The sequence below is a fragment of the Stylophora pistillata genome, chromosome 6 (assembly GCF_964205215.1).
Source record: "Stylophora pistillata chromosome 6, jaStyPist1.2, whole genome shotgun sequence".
Taxonomy (NCBI): domain Eukaryota; kingdom Metazoa; phylum Cnidaria; class Anthozoa; order Scleractinia; family Pocilloporidae; genus Stylophora; species Stylophora pistillata.
The window spans coordinates 691,055-710,435 of record NC_142524.1 but is presented as its reverse complement, the minus strand read 5'-3'; the positions used below and the strand labels follow the sequence as shown (position 1 = coordinate 710,435).

Here is a 19,381-nt window from a genome sequence, read left to right as displayed (position 1 = left end):
AATATGACTACTGAACAGATTATGATTTACACTATATATACCATGAATCAGTTGTAATGCATACTACTATCAGATGTTAGCAGTTGTGAAATACAGGTATGAATGGTTTAAGATTGTGATGGTGATGGTGATGGTGGTTATTGTGGTAATTTGATAAGGGTTTACATTCATAAGGATGTTTCACTTTCATTTAATTTCAGGACTGTATCTGGAAGCTCAATCAGCTCAGTGATTTCTCTTGAAAGTACTGCCAGTTTCAGACAGGTCTGCATGAGTTATGTTTTTTTTTTCTTAGACAATATATTATTTCATTTATTGTAATTAACTTATCCACACACATCCAACAGAGAATCATTGAAATCTCCAAAGGATGAAACTTTTTTTCAGTGATTATAATGGAAGTTTTAGTGGAAGTGAATGAGAGTTGGCAGGGGGGGTGGGTGGGGGGTAGGGGGACACAATAAACTGTTGTTTACAAACACTATAAACTAAACTGGAACAAGATAAGGAAGAGTCAAAAGATCCATTTATCTCACTTCCTGCAAACTTTTTAAAATAAATGTTGAATTTTTCCTAGGGGAGCAGGGATGGCGCAGTGGTGAGAGCACTCGCCCCCCACCACTGTGGCCTGGGTTCGATTCCCGGATTTGGCGTCACATATGGGTTGAGTTTGCTGTTGGTTCTCGTCCTTGCTCTGGGGGTTTCCTCCGGGTCCTCCGCAAAAACCAACATTCCAAATTCCAATTCGATTGGAACAGTGGACAAGAAGAGCCACCCAGTAGAATGTCCATTGCTAATTTATTATTTATTATTTTTTAATTGTTCACTTTCGATGATATAGGAGGATCATAAGCAACTTTCCCTGCATGATCTGATTGAGCTGTTTTTATGTTGTCTTTTGGTTTTAAATTATCTCAGAGATGATAAGTTGGATGCTGATGCAAGGTGTGTGTCCCATGTTATTTATCTTCTTTATTAAATTTTTTATAATTTTATATATTGAGGGCTGGGGGATGTCAAAAGTAGAAAGCTGCCGGCAGAAATGGTTAATTTACTTCCATGCTTCAGCTTGCATCTCCAGTTCCTTGAGAGAGATGGCATTTTTTCAAAAAAATTATCCTGGATTAGTTAGGAGCCATCTAACCAAGCCCAGTTTCTTCAAATAAGATGTTGCAGATGTCTTTGAAATTAGGGTTAATAAGAATAATTATGCCTGTAAAAGATTTAATAACTAATTAAAAGGATATTGTAATTGATACTTTTCTCTGTTGTCTGTGTCCAGAGTTGCAGCATTTAAGTGCATTACTGGAGGAGACCAAGCTTCTGAAAATGATCTGGGAAGGAAGAGGGTAATTTCAAGTATTAATAAAAGCTCTCAAATTGTGGTTGATAGTGAAGTACATTCTATGGTACTTTAGATGATCTTCCATTCAGACCATGTAATGGTATCATTATCACTGTTTCTGTTCATAATAGGAAAGTACAATGGAGTTCCTGTACAAGCCTGTCATTTGTCCTATGGCCAACAACACACGGCTGTTGTTAGTTCATCGGGAGATGTTTACACATGGGGAAGATCACAAAAAGGAAGGTACAATGTACAGGCCTGAATTTTTTCAGGTAGGAATTTCACTATTGCTTAAATAGTGCTCTTTACTGCGAGGATCGTACATAAATACGTTTCTACAACCGTGGTTCAAATATATGAATTTCATATATTCATTGAGTTTGATTTATCATCTTACGGGTTTATGGTGAATTAGTTTGATGACCTGTTCGCAGTTGGCTTGTTATCTCAATTGGTAGAGTGCTGCACTAGTATCGCAGAGGTCAGTGGTTCAAATCCCATGCAGGCCTGAATTTTTTCAGGTGTGATTTTCACTATTGCTTATTAAAATAGTGCTCTTTACTGCGAGGATCATACACAAATACGGTACAATGTGTTGCCAAAAACATCTCTGAAGAATTGAATGTTATATTTTAGACAAAGAAAGTCTGCCAAATGTTAACTCATCACTGCCTATATGCTTGTAGTGTCATTATTGAAAAATATTGCTGATCCTATAGCAGCTAGTATGCAGGACACATGTCATATATGTTTATCAACTTTATTGGTCTCATAAGTTATGAATATACAGAAGTAAAAGAAATTTAAAAAAAGGACCAAATAAGATTGCCGAAACAGAAATAAAATCCCATGCGAGGCGCAACCCGAAAACTAAAAAGAAAAAAAATATATATCCGATTAAAAAACTAATGAACTATATGAACTTTGTAATGGGCCTTGCTGATCACCATAGAGTCTCTGTGGCTCCGTGCTAAAGCATCGGAGCACTGAGTCCCAAGGTCTGAGGTTGGATTTGTCATGGGGACTTAAAAATTTTTCTTTCCCCCACACTTGTGACTTAAGATGAAATGTAACACCTTTCTAAGGTTACTGTTACGTAGTTGTAAATTCAGATATAGGTGATCACAGGATTGGACTCCCACTTTTTATAGAGAACAAGATAGAGTAAACTTATGATTTCCAATTAATAATGGGATGGTACATTATGTAGGATTTTTTTAATATATCAAATGGAACTAAGATTGTTAGGCTGTGGCACAGGTTGATCAGGAATGTAGCTTCTTTGTCTGGTTGGTATTTGCTGGCCAAACCAGGTCACCTCACACAGTGCATTTTTCTATGCTCTAGAATTTACCAGTTCTGCCTTTATTGCACTGATTAATTAGATCTTGTGGAGTATAAACAAACAATTAATCTTTACTGCAGATTTGGTCACATGGAGATTTAATTGAGGAGGAAGGAAAATCCATTCCTTTTCAAGTTAAAATTCTCCACATGCACAGGTTGGTTTTCTTGGAGTGAGATTTAGTTATTCAAATCATTTTGAGATGCTTCAAAAACAATTTTTTATCTTTCTCATGGTGTATTTGAATTGTTTTAATGTTAGTTGCAAATGCCTATTGATTGAATGAGTATAATTATGTTGATTGTTTTAGGATTAATGTGTTGTCAGTGGCTTGTGGAAAGGAACATACGTTGCCTCTCTGCAGTGATGGGATAAGCAATCATAGTTAACCCATTAATGGCCACAGCTTTTGTGGAAAACTGTGTTTTGAAGCTAGTCAAGCAGATTTCGGGTCACTGTTGTTGTTTTAAAAGCTCAAACCTACCAAAAACCCCTTGACAGCTTGTGCACTCGATGGCCTTTCGATCCAAATGCAAAATGGCAGCCTGAAAATCTCGGGCACGCACAGAAAGCAAAATGTCGACAGTTTTTGGGTTGAAAAGTCATGCCCCACATACGACTTTTACTTTTCTCTCTTTCTCCTGCCCTTTTTTTCCCCTCTCCTTCCCTGAAGTTTCTCCTCACTTGCTGGAAATTGAGTAGGCTTCATTTTGGTGTAGAGATTTTTCAGAAACTACTCATTATTTTCAAAGCACATGCTCGGAAAGTTAGGTGGGTAATGAAACGCGATTTTCGTGCAGATTTTCAGGTCAAAGTGACATGGTTTTTTGGCTATTTCTCCAATCTCCTTCACTCAATTGCACTCATTCTGGTATTGTCTGTAAGATATTTTCAACCTGTTCAAGTAGGTGCTCAAATTCGTGCTCCAGGGTTAAAAGTGATGACGTCACAAGGCGTAGAAAGGGTGTGGGTCCCCATGGGCACATATGCGCGCACTGGATGTCAATAGGTTAATTAACATGTTGCTAGCTCTCAAGAAGATCAAGATAAGAGGTTTAGCTTATTCACCTCAGCAAGAGAGTTGAAATTTCAAAGTGAGTAGTATGCAGTGGGGCTGAACATTCCTAGCAGACTTGTATACATACATACATACTTTATTTTTCATGTAGGTCAGTACACGAAGGCAGCTAAAGAGCTGATGTGTACCTACAAATTTAAATATATCTACAACAATTTAAATATTAATGTTATCAAACTTAAGAATTATTTACAATAAGTAAGAAAAAAAAATGAAGAACTGCTTTCATTTTAAGCAGGAACCATTAACCATGATCTCTATTCTGAGTACAATGTGATACAGTTTGACTCAGTGATGTGAGGGCAGCTGGCAAGAAGTATGCGTCAGTGATTAATTTGATTATTTTCCCTCACATAGGTGTATTCTTGGGCATCATCAAAGTATGGACAGGTAAGAAATACAACTTTATCAATGCAAATATTTTCAGCATCCTTGCAAGATGTTCCTTTTGATTTTAACCCTTTAACTTAACCCCAAAGTCTGACTGTCAATTCTCCCCTCTAACTGCTACACATTTCCTTGTAAATTAGTTACAAGAATTTTACGTTAGATCAAGATAGCAATCTCTACATAAGTTTAAGTATCTCACTACCTGTTAACTGAGTAATAATTTATATGGATATTATAGGGACTTGAAGGATAAAAAGGCAGAGCCCTACCTGAATGCCATTTCTAAGGTAGTCGTTTTCAACTTTGATCACAACATCTTTGAATCAGATAATGCATTTAGAAATAATTTCCTGATTCACATGATAATTTTTTTAAACAATGTTGTGTTACGTATGATGTACGATCCTCGCAGTAGATAGCGGTATTTATGCAATAGCGAAAATCAGACCTGAAAAAAATCAGGCCTGTACGGGACTCGAACCACTGACCTCTGCGATACTAGTGCAGCGCTCTACCAATTCAGCTAACAAGCCAACTGGGAGCAAGCCAATAAGTTGGCTGGTAATAAACCCGTGAAAGTGATAAATGAGATTGAATAAATATATGAAGTTCATATATTTTGAACTGCAGTGTTAGATACGTATGATGCACGATCCTCGCAGTAGATAGCGTTATTTATGCAATAGCGCAAATTTTTTTCAGGTCTGATTTTCGCTATTGCATAAATAGCGCTATCTACTGCGAGGATCGTGCATCATACGTATCTAACACCGCAGTTCAAAATATATGAACTTCATATATTTATTCTATCTCATTTATCACTTTCACGGGTTTATTACGAACCAACTTATCGGCCTGCTCCCAGTTGGCTTGTTAGCTCAATTGGTAGAGCGCTGCACTAGTATCGCAGAGATCAGTGGTTTGAGTCCCGTACAGGCCTGATTTTTTTCAGGTCTGATTTTCGCTATTGCATAAATAGCGCTATCTACTGCAAGGATCGTGCATCATACGTGTCTAATACTACAGTTCAAAATATATGAACTTCATATATTTATTCTATCTCAATGTTGTGTTATTTTGAGGAAAGTTTGGCCAAGGAGACACAAAGCAACAGACAAGGCCTGACTACATTACCGAGCTATCGGACAACAAATGTATAGCAGTTATGTGTGGACATTATCACTCCATGGCTCTGTGAGCAGATCATTGGGTGTGGTTGTGGGGATGGGGAGTCCATGGACAGTTAGGAGTGGGTAGCATTAAAGATGCACTCCTCCCAACACATGTGCAAGCACTTGATCAGTATCAAGTGACCAAACTAGCTGCTAGGTATTCACACAGTGCAGTACTTACAGCTTAGGTTGGCTTTGGTTTGTTACAAAGTCAATTCAATCTGCACCTGAATACCATAAATCCTATAATAAGCCTTCCCGGGGAAGGGGGGAGCTTATTTATTCCATGGACTTTGGGGGGGGGGGGTGGCTTAGAGGGAGGCTTATTAATTTAAAGTGGAAAAACTTAATTTAAAGAGGAAAAACTTAATAAGTATCACTTCTTTTTGAACAAAATGAAACACAGAGTGCTAGTAATATTCTTCAGCACACAAACTGATGGCCATGGTTTACCATGTTTCCCACCTAGTGGGTTTTGTGCCCTGACCAAATATTATATTTTGACCTAAGTTTTACTAAGCTGGGTTATGAGACAAAAGACTGTTGCTATGAAAGAACTTGTTAAGGCCCACATCAAGGAAGAGCCATACACTTGAGTAAGCCATTTTGTTACATTAAAAATTCAAACTTGGTTCAGAGGCTTAGGGGGAAAAGAAACAAAAGATATCACATAGAGGTTGGACAATGAATGATTAATTGCTTTTGGTTTTTTCCTCCTAGCCTGAGAGTCATGTTAGAATTTTTAATATATGAACAGTGGCCTCACCTATTTATTACTGGAAATGGAAGAGAGGCAATGTTTTTCAACCCTGTTTAAATCATTTCTTTTTTCAAGGACAAATCCTCACATTTGGAGGAGGTATGAAAATACAGTCAAGCAGTTCACAGAAATTTCCTTTAATTTGTAATGTTGTGTCAAATTGGTTTGTATTGTGGTCATTTTGGAAACGTACAGGCTGCAAGGCATTTTTTAGAAATTTGAACTTTGGAGATTAACAGGGGAAGGGCAATCGGGCAAAACCCTGTGTTGAATTTTAAGCAGTGTTATAATTCGATACTCTCCCAGTGATAAGCTAGTATTATTGGATCTCAGATTTAATTTATGGTTTAGGCTGAATATAAAATACAAATCCATGTAGTTGGACACTTTTTGTCTCTACATACATTGTGCTCTCCAGAACTACCTGGCTCATGTTAATCCCTTAATGATGTTTAGGTTAGTTGTCTCTGATTTTGTAAAGACATTTAGGTATGTATCTTGTGGTGTTTGTTTTACTTAGGACTGTATGGTCAGTTAGGACTGGGAAACAATAGAAAGCAGACACTTCCAGTGCTTGTACGGACTTTAAAGAATGAGAAACTTTACTTAATTTGTTGTGGATCATTTGAAAGTGTAAGTAATTTAGCCAAATTTTCGTACTTTATATTTTAGTCTTTGCACCACTGTTGATACTTTCTTAAGGTGAGGAAAACATTTCTATTGTGCCCCATGCTCATGGTGACCATTCTTCTTGTGGCAACTGGTGTGGCTACTTAAAAAGTCCTGCATCCTACAAACACAGAGGCCTTCCCCATGGCAAGGATCTGATGGACAAAAGCTTGAAGCAGTCCCTGGAAAAGATCATAGTAGTAAGTACAGTGTACATGTATGCTGGCACAGCTCGCTCCTCACAAATTCCCAATGCCAACCATTTTACCTGTAGAGGAACACAACTCTTAGAAAATAGTGTTAGTGCTTATGATTGTATTCTAAATTAAATTAATAACTGCAAGGGATAACGCTATAAGTGTTAGAGGACTATCAACCTCTTTTTCCGTTTCACAAGCTTTAAGAGATACCAAATTGTAGTGAATAAAAACCATTTGCTTCTTCAATATAGGTTTATGCTTCAAATGCCAAGAAGCTAGCTCCCTTGGGTCGAGCCAGGCAATTCTTTAAAGTTTGCAAAGAAAATGGACAAGAAAATACTAATTTTGAAACAGAAACAGAAAACAAGAGAGTACAAGAAGAAAAGAATTGAGAAGAAAGCGAAGCAGTTGAAAAAGACAAAACAGCTTGAGAACAGAGAAGGACAACAGTATAGTTCTGGAATGGGCTTTGATGGACATGATGCTGCTCAGGAAATTTCAGCACCACCTGCAGCCTCAAAGATTGAGAAAGTATCGTTAACCAAAGACTATCATCAAATCATATTTGATTTGGAAACATCTGGAAGGGGTAATTAGCTTTGCAGGGTGAAGTTTGGCAAAAAAGTAACAAAGTGAATACAAGGCTGTGCTCTAAGGAAAATTGAATGGAGCCCAGTGCTCTGAAACTGTGAAATCTAGGGTGCCCAGCATATGCTTTGTATAAAAAAAAAACTAAAATTTCCGAGTCACCCAAGCGGAAAAGTAAGGCGCCAGGGGCCACTGGGCGCTGTTAGAGCACAGCCTTGGAATATAACCATGTTTGTCCCAGCAGGGTATTTTGGAATTGCACATTAGAGAATAATTATATTTAATCATGGAATTGTTTTGCTATTTTGCTAGATTGCTGAATACTCGTCCTGCTAATTTGCATCCCATAGATTCCTTTGTTTTATCATGCCTTGTTCTTAAAGAAAATAGGTCAGATGCAAATTAGCAGGACAGGTGTTCAGAAATCACTCCTTCTATTTTTATTTTAGATATACCCTGCATAGATGCACTAAGCCTTTTTATTACATTTTTCTTTGTAATATCTTTGTAAAGTATTAATTGGATTACAATATCTTAAAACAGGTAATGATGCTGAAATCGTACAAATTGCAGCAACAGATGGTAATGATGAGTTCTCTATTTATATCAAGCCTCGTAATGTACTATCACCAGAAGCATCTGCTGTGAACAAACTCACCTTCCAAAGAGCAATACTGTTTTATGATGGGAAGCCAATAACTGATGCTGTTGCAATTGATGTGGCACTGAAGACCTTCATTGAGTGGCTCAAATCAAGAATGCCTTGCATTTTAGTCGTACACAATTGCAAATCCTTTGATGCCAGGTTCTTGGTGCAAGCAGCAGAGAAAAATGGAGTCATGGATGACTTAGTTAAAACAGTTTCTGGCTTTGCAGACCCTCTTTCAGCATTCAGGGAATTGCTTCCTGAAAGGAAATCCCAAAGCCAAGAAAACCTGGTACAAGGTCTTCTGTGTAAATCCTATGAAGCTCACAATGCTCTTGCAGATGTGCAAACACTTTACCAGCTGGTGAACAAGTTTCTAAATGTCAAACTGCTACAAAAGCACAGCTTCAAAGTTTCATGGGTGGCATCCTATCAGAAGCTCCTAAAAGAAAAGAAACTTCTGGTTAATACCCTGCAGCCATTAGTTAGAGAGAAGTACATTTCAGCCTCAATGGCCATTAAGTGTGCAAGCTCAGGTTTGGGTCTCCCTCACCTGAGAGTGGTATACCAAAGAGGCAAGGAAGAAGGGGTGAAGCAACTTCTGATGAAGAGGTTTGACAACAAACCCAGAGTCTCCTCAAACAAGCGGGTGCTGGTGCAAATATGTCAGTACTTTACAGATAATGCAAATTAAGATTGTGATTTGTGCAATTAATGTTTTGAAATAATTTTTGCACGGAAAATGTAGTAGTCAGAATGAGGAACAGTGAGACATTGGAGTGTGGTTCTGAAGTATAAAAAGCAAATTTTAAAGTACAGTTCGTATTTTTCAGAGTATACTACATTGTACTGTATATATCACTCCTGTTAGAGTGATGGGTGAAGAATTCACATTTTGCTGTGTATGGAAACCAAACAAGACAACATACAAAGAATTTGGGTTGTCTGTCTAGCATGGGGTCCTTGACTCTTTTACGGACTATCTCTACGGCATTTTTTTTTCTCCTTTTTCTCTCTCTTTTGTTTACTATGTTGCCATTAAATTGATAAATATAAATATAAATACGAATCAACAGTCTTTTCTTCAAGTTTTTTGTCAAACCTTTATTGCCCAAGCAAAACAAATCGAACCCTAGCTCACTGGAATTAACAAAACGCCAGCGCTACAAAATTGTTTCAACTATATGCTTATAACTTCAAAATCTCATCAAATCTTGACTTACCTCATTTTTTGTTATTTTTTCACCCTTTCCAAGTATGAATTTCTGTGTTGGTGACATCAAACACATAAAAACAACCGAAAAGAAGCTTATTATCGAGTGCATACTTCGAGCGCGATGGACACCATTTTGTCTCGTCCCAGTCCCCACCGTGCAAATTCTTCATCCTGACTACGATCTGAAAACCATGTCCACCTTTCACGGCAGTTTGTGAGGAAACAAGCACGGTGACACCCGATTTTTTTTTTTCAGGTTTTTTCTATGAACAATCTAATAAAGAACATATTTGAAGAATAAAAAAAGTTTGACAGTAGAACATTTTTTTTTTGGAAAATAGTTCCGTACTTTGTGTATTTTGGCCAAGGCGAGGACTTCAAGCTAACCACGGAACTGTCCGAAAAAGGGCAAAATCCCCACAACCGAGCAATCAAAAACAGCTAAAATGAAGCAATACCGCTTATTTTGATAAAGGAACCTTCAATTTCAAAATAAAATTTTGTTTCTTTCAAGTTACCAAGGCTAAATTATGTAGGAAGGTGATTAGAATTTTTAACGCACAACCAATAAAAATAGCCCATTTTATTAGCCTGCCGACGCATAAACAAGCACAGTGACCCCATTTTTTTTTACATTTTTTTAATGTTTATATCATGAATGTTAATCATACCAAGTTTCAAAAAACGTTTGATAGTAGAACAATTTCAAGGGAATTACCTTAAGGTGATTCCCTTGTTTTGCACTGCGCAACCTTTTCTGCGCATAACATTGCGACATCCAAGATGGCGGCCGTTCTTCATGCTAGCGTGAGAAAAACAAACAAGGGCCGCTTTTGCAGATCGAAAGCTTTTATTCGCAATAAGAATGCCGCAAATCGGCTGAAAGCTTCTGGTAATGCTCTGGTAAAACAAGAAAATGAAAAGAATGTGCGTGATCCGGAAGTCTGCAGTGGATTTCCACTTCGCGGCCGTCGAGTTGTGGAATTAAATGTCCCCCTGTGAGGCAGCTCTACAGCTCTTCGACTGCATAAAAGAACCGGTGTCTGGGTTAGGATCACTACTGTACATATCCTGTTCAAACTCTGAGTGTGGAGAGACAAATACCTGTCGTACAAACAAGACCCACCGTAGCACCGGGACAACGCGAGGGAGACCAATCTTTGATGTAAACACGAAGCTCGCAGCAGGTTTGTTTACATTAAACGCGGCTAAAAATCTTGTTTTCCACCATTACAGCATCCATTTAACATCTAGCCAATTTGTTAATAAGTTGAATCGAAATATTTACAGGGATGCTACACGCAGGCATAGATCCTACCCACGTAAACGAGTAGTTATCATACATCAATATACCATCACTTGGAGAGTCCACGCTGAAGGCTCGCGAGAGGGAAGTGGGGCTCCAAGTTGAAAAGTTGGCCAAGGAATCATGTCTGAAAAGTTTAGAAAGCGAAAGAAACATGTGGAAAGATGATAGTGAAAAGGAAAATGTGGAGATAGGAGCGTCATATGACATGGGATGGCAAAAAAGGGGAAAAGCTCACAACAGCCTGAGAGGTACACTGCAAATTCAACGTCTGAAAGAATTAAAAAGGGTGCATTTGGTTATGCATTTTCTTAGAAAGCTGCTGTTTTTTTCTCTGGATTGTTCTTTAGCTTACTGACAGTTCTGGTGTCAGCCAATGGTCAAAGTTAATGAACTAAATAATTAATAAACAAATAAAATATATCCTTGCTTTCACCACTAGGTGTTGGCTCCATGGTTGGCCTAAAAACTGGCAAGGTGATTTGCTATGGTTCAAGGTCAAAGAAGTAATGTATAGAAATATATTTTGTCTACTAGCACCTTGTTGTAAACAACAAGAGCAATGTTTTTTTTTTCAATTTGACCAAAAAAGTACAGAATCATTCAACATATGACAGCACCCATATTTGTCTCCTCTTGAAAGTGTTACCCAGGACCTTTACTCATAATGTCTTTTGTAAAGGTGTGCAACATGTGAAACTGCCAACAGAAAGTCGAAAAACTCTCGCATGCACAACTGCAGGCTCAACTGGGAAGGCTCGTCAAAAGCTATGGAAGCTGATGTTTGTGTTGATCTAGTCAAAAGGTAATCACTAACCAGGTAAGTAATAATAAAAATAAAAAATAAAATAACAATTATAATAATAGTTGTTAACATGTCAAATTCACAGCTCTATTGCTGCAAAGAGAGACTTGTGGAATCTACCTCAACTGGTAGAGCGCTGCACTAGTATCGCAGAGGTCAGTGGTTCGAGTCCCGTACAGGCCTGATTTTTTTTTTCAGGTCTGATTTTCGCTATTGCATAAATAGCGCTATCTACTGCGAGGATCGCACATCATACGTATCTAATACCGCAGTGCAAAATATATGAACTTCATATATTCATTGCATCTTATATGCTTATAACTTCAAAATCTCATTAAATCTTGAATTACCTCATTCTTTGTTATTTTTTCACCCTTTCCAAGTATGAATTTCCGTTTTGGTGATATCAAACACATAAAAACAACCGAAAATAAGCGTAATATCGAGTGCATACTTCGACATCTGCTGATGCCCGATATATTCTGTACGATTTCGTTCTTTGAGCGTGTGACGCCGTCACAGCCGTCACAGCCGTCACAGCCGTCACAACCGTCACAGCCGTCACAACAGAGGGTAGACTGGGTTTGACTCATTCGTCAGACTGTTAAGGATACTCAAACGATTGACTGAACTTGACTCATTCATCAGACTGACTTTTAAGGATACTCAAAGGATTCATTTAGCCTAAGTCGAATTTGTTTACGAAGTACATTGATTTCTTTGTTGCGAATTTTTTTAGTTACGGATGTGGTTACGTTGTGCGCGTATAAAAGCCTCGTTTAGCGTCGCTTTAGCTATTGTATGGTTGTATTTCACCTGGATTAGGCTGGGTTGCACGAAAAATATATCTGGCATGGCATAAATCCACGGATGGGATGGCATTTGTCCGGAGAAGAAAGGAGTGCTGTTGAAGTTTCGGATGTGTGTTTTGTGGACAAGTCTCTTTTAAAATGGCAAATTTCCTTTGCGTAAGTTCTTGTTGAATGTTTCCAGAAATTTTGTTATATTCCTTTTTGCACATAGAGCCGTTTAATATTGTTGAATTGCCAGTCAACAGTCAATAGTAATTTTCGCGAGCATTAGCGTGACCCCGCGTGAAACTGAATTAAATCTCGAAATGTACACCTCTGTTCGTTACCATCTAAATGTACAGCCGGTTAACCATTTGTTCGTTACCTTGTTTTTGTGAACGTCAGTCTTTCTCTATAATCTGTTATTTATTATTGTTTTTGTTGATAATTATTGGACACAACTCCTTTTAGTTGACTTTGTTTTTTAATTTGGAAGGTGTCATTCTTAAGTCTCGTTTAGTGGCTTTGCAGTCGCCTTTAACGAAGTCCATGGACTTAATTCAGGTAAGTGTTACCATTCCAGTATGGGGCCCATGAATATAAATAAAAGCAATTATTTCCAAAAGGTAACTGTTATTTTTCGTCCTGTCGAGTTTGGAGTTTACAGCTACTCTATAATTTGAGCAGGTCGAGGGGACGCGAAGGTAGGTGGCGCATTACGGCTATTGGAATATAGTTTAAATTTTATTTGTATATAAGGCCCAAATCGGCCATTTCTTTCCATAATTAAGGTCGAGTGATAAAGCTATCTTTGAAATGTAAACTTTATTTGGCCTCTTTTATTTGTGATTTAAATTCTCTTCTAAATATCTCATTAATTTCTCGCAGTTGCGTCGGCCACCCTGCAGATGGCCACCAAAACTAAAAGGCGCTCATAGTTTTCGTGAAGATAATGAATGTAAAGTACTTGAATTAATTAGCATTAGAAAAAGCCCCGCTTGACTACGTTAAGGGAAAAACTAGGTGATCAAAAGCTTCTTTTTCTAACGTGGGCTTTTAAAGATAATTTGAAACCACAATGAGTGGTAATAACGCGTTGTTTATTCGCAATCTTGCTCACTCTTGTGGTCGAGAACTGCTCCCGGTGGACGAAGCCCCTATGACTGCACTTGTTAAAGAGGAAAACTAGTTAGAACTGCAAATACAAGTTTACACATTTGTATTTTGAAATATCACTTGTGGTGTTTATCCCTGCAGTTACCACGTACAATTCGTGCTATTATTTGTTTAATACACTACTATCCTCGGGGGACCAAGTTGAATTCCTGGGCGAATTTGGTGTACTGTTGTACCCTCCTTCAGGCGTTACTTGGCAAAACCATTGCACTTCGGCTTTGTTAAGTATAGTTGTTTGGCCATTGCACTGACCGTGGCCGAGGACGCCCTATAAAAAAAGCAAAAAAAAGGAAACCGACTAATACTGAAAAGAATATGAATCTAGCAGCCATTTCGGGTCTATAGTTTCGTTTTAGATCCAAAATTCAAGAAGGAAGCTTTTTGTATCTTTATTTTGTAAATCCTTTGTAAAAATTAAGATGTGTTTCTTCTCCTCAGGATTAAGTGAGAAAAGAGTGACAAATGCTTTCTGGAATGGAGAGCTGGAAGCTGAACTAAGAGAAAGAAAGGCACTTGACATGTTCTGGATGATGTTTGTTGATGCTGACAGAGAGGCAATCATGGCTCACATTGACAAGCTTAGAGCCCAGGCAAATTATTCACATCCTCGTGGAGACTGCACTGAAGACTGTAATGCTAGAGGTGATGAATGGCAATGTAAACTGTTCCTCTTTTTGCAGTTGTTTTTTTCCCAAACCTTCATTTTGCATGAAATGTAGTTTCCAATTAATGCTGAAACCAGAGGAGCCAATAGCAGATTGGATTGGAGGATTTTCTAAGTCATTTATAAATACAATCTGTGATTAGGAATGACTCTTTCATTATTATTTTGAAAGGATGTGGTAAGCTTTGGGTTGCAGACGGGTAGTGGAAGTTGATGTTTGCACATTGTATGATGAAGAGAAAGGTGCAAGCCCTAATGTTTATTTTCTGATTCATATCATTAAGAGTTGAAATCCTTGTTTTCACTCATCCACCTTCAATATTTTTGAGAAAGGTCAACAAAAAGTGTTTTACATTACTCTCTGGGCATTTGATTATCATATTTTTTTCTCTTCTTTAAGCTTTTTCACTTTTCTTTTAAACGAAAATACATCACATTCATAGTTTAAAATTTGTTGTAAATTACTATGTTCACTTTCTTATTGAACTGCATTTGTTTTGTTGCTAATTAAAAATAACAATAAATTTCATAGATGCATAAAATTTTGAAGGACCAGTGTGAAAAAAATCTGATGGGGTCAGGGTTTGGATGAATCAGTTTGGACTCTAATGGATTCTGATATTATGAATGTGCTTCCACTGAATGTGATTTCAGTTATGTTCGCTATGGAGCCCTTATATTTGAGAATGGCACACTTTTTAAAACATTTGACAATTTAATAATAATCATTTGGTCATTACTGTTGAATCTCCTTTTTTTTTTAACATTTTTTCATTAGAATGTTATCAATGGACTTCCCCTGGTAAATTATCCTGATGTCTGCACTGCTGCCCATGTCCATGGAATGGCATTTTGCCAGGAACATTTAGATTTTCTTTCCTCCAGGCATCCAAGTATTCCTTCTGATATTAGAGGCTTTTTAAAACATTGTAGTGTTTTAAAGGATGCAAGTGCTGTTGAAGGTAAGTGGTGATTTACATTTGGATGTTTACGATTCATTTCTTCATGTCATCAACTTCGCATGAAGGATGAATAGATGTTCCTTAATTTTCTTGTGCAACCATTTTTATCTTTTCCTGCTATACCAAATGAAAAATCAAAAATATGTTTCGATAAAAGATCCGACATGTTACCCTTTTGATATATAGGTTGCCAGACAGTGCAAATAACTGCACATGCTAACTGATAGAAGAGGTTGAGTATCAGATGACTCAAGTTGAAGGTTTCCCAAAGTATTTGTGTGAGCAATCTTCTTAGCTAGAGGGTCATGTTGATATTGGTCAGTACATGTTATTTCACTCTCATGTCTGGTAATTGCTGTATGCAATTTCAATTCTGGGCAGTGCTTTTTAGCACTACTTCCTTCCAGTTAAAATGCGAGCACTCACTTATTCATATACTTATTCGTATTTTTTACTTCTCAGTTGCCGACAATATCACCCTAACCACTGATGAAACTAAAAAGGTAGAATCTGTGGTAGACTCCATTTTGGATACTGCAAGTACACCTGTAGGTCAATCAGCAGTGTTATCCCAAGGTAAACCTATCCCCTAGGCCCTCCATAAGTTTGCCTATTCATTTCCAATTGTGCATATTCAACTTTTTGTACAGCTGAAATGTTTCTGAAATTGTAAAGGCATCACCCATGACAAGTTTGAAAGCAATGCAGCTTTAATTGAAAAAATTTTGTTTTTGGTGTGTCGTTTTTAAGTGCACGACTCCTGTTATCTTTGACTTCTCCCTGAGCCTGTTGATGTCAAACATATTCCACATTGTAGGTTAAGGGCTGCATAATGGTTTTGAAATCGTATAAATAGGTTTGCCTTTTTATGATATGCTACCATACCATGTTTCATTAGCTTTTAGTTACATTTGAAGTGCCAAAAGAAAAAAACTCATTTTTTCTTGCTCACACAACAGGAAATGAAGAGATTTTATCTCAACCTACCTCGGCTGCATTACTAGCTGACTGTGCAGAGGAAACACCAACATCTTGTAATAAAGAAACTGGTGAAAAAAAACGCCTGCAGAAATGGTCCCGTGGACATTTTTTTATTGTTCGAGGCAGTGGATTTATTGACAAATGGAATCCCCTTTTCCGGTATATGAACCTTGGTTAATCTTCTTTCACTATATATATAGCTGTTTTAAAATGTTGCACTTGTAAAATTGGACCTCAGTGTAGGTTTAGCCATGCCTATGATTATTGAAATGAGTCATGAGAATTTTGTTATCTAATATGCTAGACTCTCCATTAAGTTAAACCAGAGGTATCAATTTTATTTAATGTTTTCTTATGAAGGGTTATATATTTATTTCATGCCAACAGGTCGGAGAGTCCATCACAAGCATTTTTGATAATAATTAATTGGCTCTTAATCGTTTTGAAGGCCTTATCACCATCTTCTTGGGGTGATATATACTTGGCATACGACAACATGTGTCATGTTGATGGCATGAAAGCTGCGTCCAAACCATTGCCACTTAACCACCACCATTTGACAAAATGTGGTCTGGAATAAACAAACTCATAGATAGTTTGCACCTCAAGAACCATAGAGATCCACAGTGCAAGACAAAGTACAATCCAGCCCAACTGAAGGAGGAGTTACCAAATGTTAACACTATGGCAGCAGAGCAGACCTTTGTTTGGCTTTCCCGTTTCTGTAATCATATGTGATTCAACATGTATATTCACTTCTATATTATGCAAACCTCATTACACTTTGCCTTTTCCTTAAAACATGTCTTTTGACAACCAGTTTAATAAGAAAGCTCTGTAAAGATGAGGCAAATTGAAAGCTAATGAAGGAACCAAATTACTATATTGCTAATAGCCCAGTTTCCCTTCATTCTCAAACATGACAAACAGTGATTATCAATAGATAGTTAGGAGAAAAGGTTGTGTGGATGAATGAAGTAATCCTGCAAGTGAAAAGAATGCCTTAATCTACTTGTTCTGTGGTAATTTAGAGATAATTTTGGTGAATTGGTATGTGATCGGTATTCACGGGTTTAAAGTGCAATCTTGAGATAAATCCATCTCTCTTATCCCCTTCCACTGCACTCACCATGGATCCTCTTTTGGGACTCTTGTCAACTTTAGACACTTCAAGTGGAAGAACCTGTTTCCTGGACACTGTTGGGAAGGAGCAGTGCACCAAATAATCAAATAGTTTTGGTGGCAATGATTCTTATTATTACTCAGCTCGCGTTTCTACGTAGCTGCCACTTTGCTTGGTATCTGCATGTTATGACCTTGCCTGATTTAACTATGAATCCCACTTGCCATTGTGTGGAAAACAACATTTATTGTCATCATTTATTGTAGACTCATTTCTGCTTTTATATTCTAAATAATGAATATCAGACAAGAAGTTCTGTTAAAGACGAATTGATGTTAAATATTTATTCCTACTTATTCTTACTTAGATAATGCCATGTACTACTTATGGAAGTACCTAATAAAGTTGTTGTTGTTGTTGTATAAAATTTCATCAAAATATTATTCCTAATGATGTCATTTTTCTTCTGCACTAATGATTTTTTTAATCCGTGTTTTTACAGTTTAGTTAGGGGACCTTTCATAGGTATAGCCTCGCGGTTCACTTTTTCAAATCTGTTACGTGTATCATAGGTTTGAGCAGATATGTAGTTGAATAAAATATTATTAATATCCGACAGTTTTAAAAAGTTATGTTTGCCATAAGATCATACAAAGACTGGGGACTGGGGCGATAAACATAACCCAGGCTGCACCTAGGATTAAAATCTTCCTAAACTTTGAGAACGTAAATAAAGAAATAAATAAAAAACATGAAATAATAAAATACGTCTATATATATATAGGTATATATTATGTGGCAGTTAAAATGTCTGGATGCCAGAACTCATATACACGAAAGCTGGGCGTCTAGGACCTGGCCAGCTAACAAGTTTAGAATTTACATATGTACCCCCCCCCCAAAAAAAGAAAAACTTATACAAAATGATAAAAGAAAAACTTCTAAAAAAAAAAGCCCTAGTGGCTAGTTCCTAATGTCTTAAAAACTCAACAAAATAACATATGGCTAAGATGAAGTCTTCAACTCATGACTTTCAAAGATCTTGAGTGAACTGCTGACTACAGACTTCTGCATTCTACCTAACACTGCTGTACTCCTTTCTGATCCAACAAGCTCCCTGATGCTCTTCTTGAGGTCTGTTGAGTACCCTCCCAGGACATCGATGATTATGTTGTACTGAATGATATTAAAACCCGGGTACTGTCTCTTGAGCTCTAGAAGAAGCGGGGCGTACTTCATGATCTTCTCCTCGTCTTTGTGGTCCATGGGCAGCTCATCTCCAGTAGTGTTACCGTCTTGTGCGCCCTGTCCACTAATTATATTGATAATAATATATTGTTATTATTATTATCATTATTATTATTATTAATATTATTATTATAAAAGTTTTGATAGCTTTTTATCTTCGTGAAAAAATTGTCTGTTAATGCAACAAAATGGAGTCGCTTGTTGGTCAGGACCCACGCTCGTTAGTCTTTATAGCGGAGCTCGCAGCGAAGCACGTCATCATAAAAATGGTAGTAACACATAAAGCCGAAAAATTGTGACTTATAACTGTACGGACGTCTGTACAAGGTGTTACTTGCATATTAGTTCGATTTGAAAAGTTGATTTCGACCTAAAAGTTAACGAGCCTTTCGAGAAAACGAGCCGCTGGAAGCTTTATCAAATTTTTAGAACTTGCGTGGCTTAATCAGAGTGGGTGCTTATTTGAAGAGGGTTAGGGTGAGGAATGTTGGGAGCTTATTCCAGTGATAAAGGACTAATCGAGGGTGCTGACTGTCACTATTAAACAATATTGTAAAAGAACTTAGTCTTTTCTTCACAATTATTCTTGTCAACTTCTAAGCTACTCTAAAGGGCTATAGGATACGTCATGGTACTGATAAAGGATAAATTTCGACATGTTACAACCTGTCAAGGTGTGTAAAGTCCTTATGACTTAATATATCAGTCTAGCCACGCCTAAAAGTGGAGCTCGCAGTTTTATTATTTTGTGTACGTCTCAAAGGTACAATTCCTGTCTTAAATACTGGGTAACTGTATTTTCTGTAGAAGATTTGTGTATGGCTTTCAGCTTAATATTTTTCTATCTCTACGGGTGTTTGTGCGTGTGTCTAGTTGTTTTTTTCATAATAATAATGATACTAATAATAATTTA

At 37.3% G+C, this 19,381-nt stretch overlaps 2 protein-coding genes and 1 pseudogene across 3 annotated transcripts; all 3 read left to right on the top strand.

The window, feature by feature from the left end:
- The first annotated feature begins 73 nt into the window (after window positions 1-73).
- On the top strand, window positions 74-6,873 carry LOC148727634 (uncharacterized). Its single transcript, XM_088763076.1, has 10 exons — window positions 74-96; window positions 201-264; window positions 842-945; window positions 1,283-1,349; window positions 1,477-1,620; window positions 2,774-2,850; window positions 4,129-4,161; window positions 4,400-4,448; window positions 6,169-6,192; window positions 6,766-6,873. The coding sequence occupies exons 1-10, from the start codon at window positions 74-76 to the stop codon at window positions 6,781-6,783; spliced, it is 603 nt and encodes a 200-aa protein (XP_088619202.1). The 3' UTR covers window positions 6,784-6,873.
- Window positions 6,874-7,225: 352 nt separating this feature from the next.
- LOC148727633 (maternal protein exuperantia-like) lies at window positions 7,226-9,284 on the top strand. The gene is made up of 2 exons (XM_088763444.1): window positions 7,226-7,551; window positions 8,094-9,284. The coding sequence occupies exons 1-2, from the start codon at window positions 7,287-7,289 to the stop codon at window positions 8,888-8,890; spliced, it is 1,062 nt and encodes a 353-aa protein (XP_088619570.1). The 5' UTR covers window positions 7,226-7,286; the 3' UTR covers window positions 8,891-9,284.
- Window positions 9,285-13,928: 4,644 nt separating this feature from the next.
- On the top strand, window positions 13,929-16,898 carry LOC148727632 (uncharacterized; annotated as a pseudogene). The gene is made up of 6 exons (XR_015988641.1): window positions 13,929-14,132; window positions 14,327-14,397; window positions 14,933-15,116; window positions 15,579-15,692; window positions 16,076-16,256; window positions 16,485-16,898. The product of XR_015988641.1 is annotated as an uncharacterized LOC148727632 (transcript).
- Window positions 16,899-19,381: the final 2,483 nt, after the last annotated feature.

What these genes read in the sequence shown, in the direction of transcription:
- LOC148727634 (XM_088763076.1), top strand. Translation starts at nt 74, where the DNA reads ATGTTAGCAGTTGTGAAATACAG. An exon ending in GTACTGCCAGTTTCAGACAG is followed by an intron (nt 265 to 841) that starts GTCTGCATGAGT and finishes TCGATGATATAG; the next exon opens with GAGGATCATAAGCAACTTTC. An exon ending in AAAATTCTCCACATGCACAG is followed by an intron (nt 2,851 to 4,128) that starts GTTGGTTTTCTT and finishes TCCCTCACATAG; the next exon opens with GTGTATTCTTGGGCATCATC.
- LOC148727633 (XM_088763444.1), top strand. Translation starts at nt 7,287, where the DNA reads ATGGACAAGAAAATACTAATTTTGAAACAGAAACAGAAAACAAGAGAG. An exon ending in TTTGGAAACATCTGGAAGGG is followed by an intron (nt 7,552 to 8,093) that starts GTAATTAGCTTT and finishes ATCTTAAAACAG; the next exon opens with GTAATGATGCTGAAATCGTA.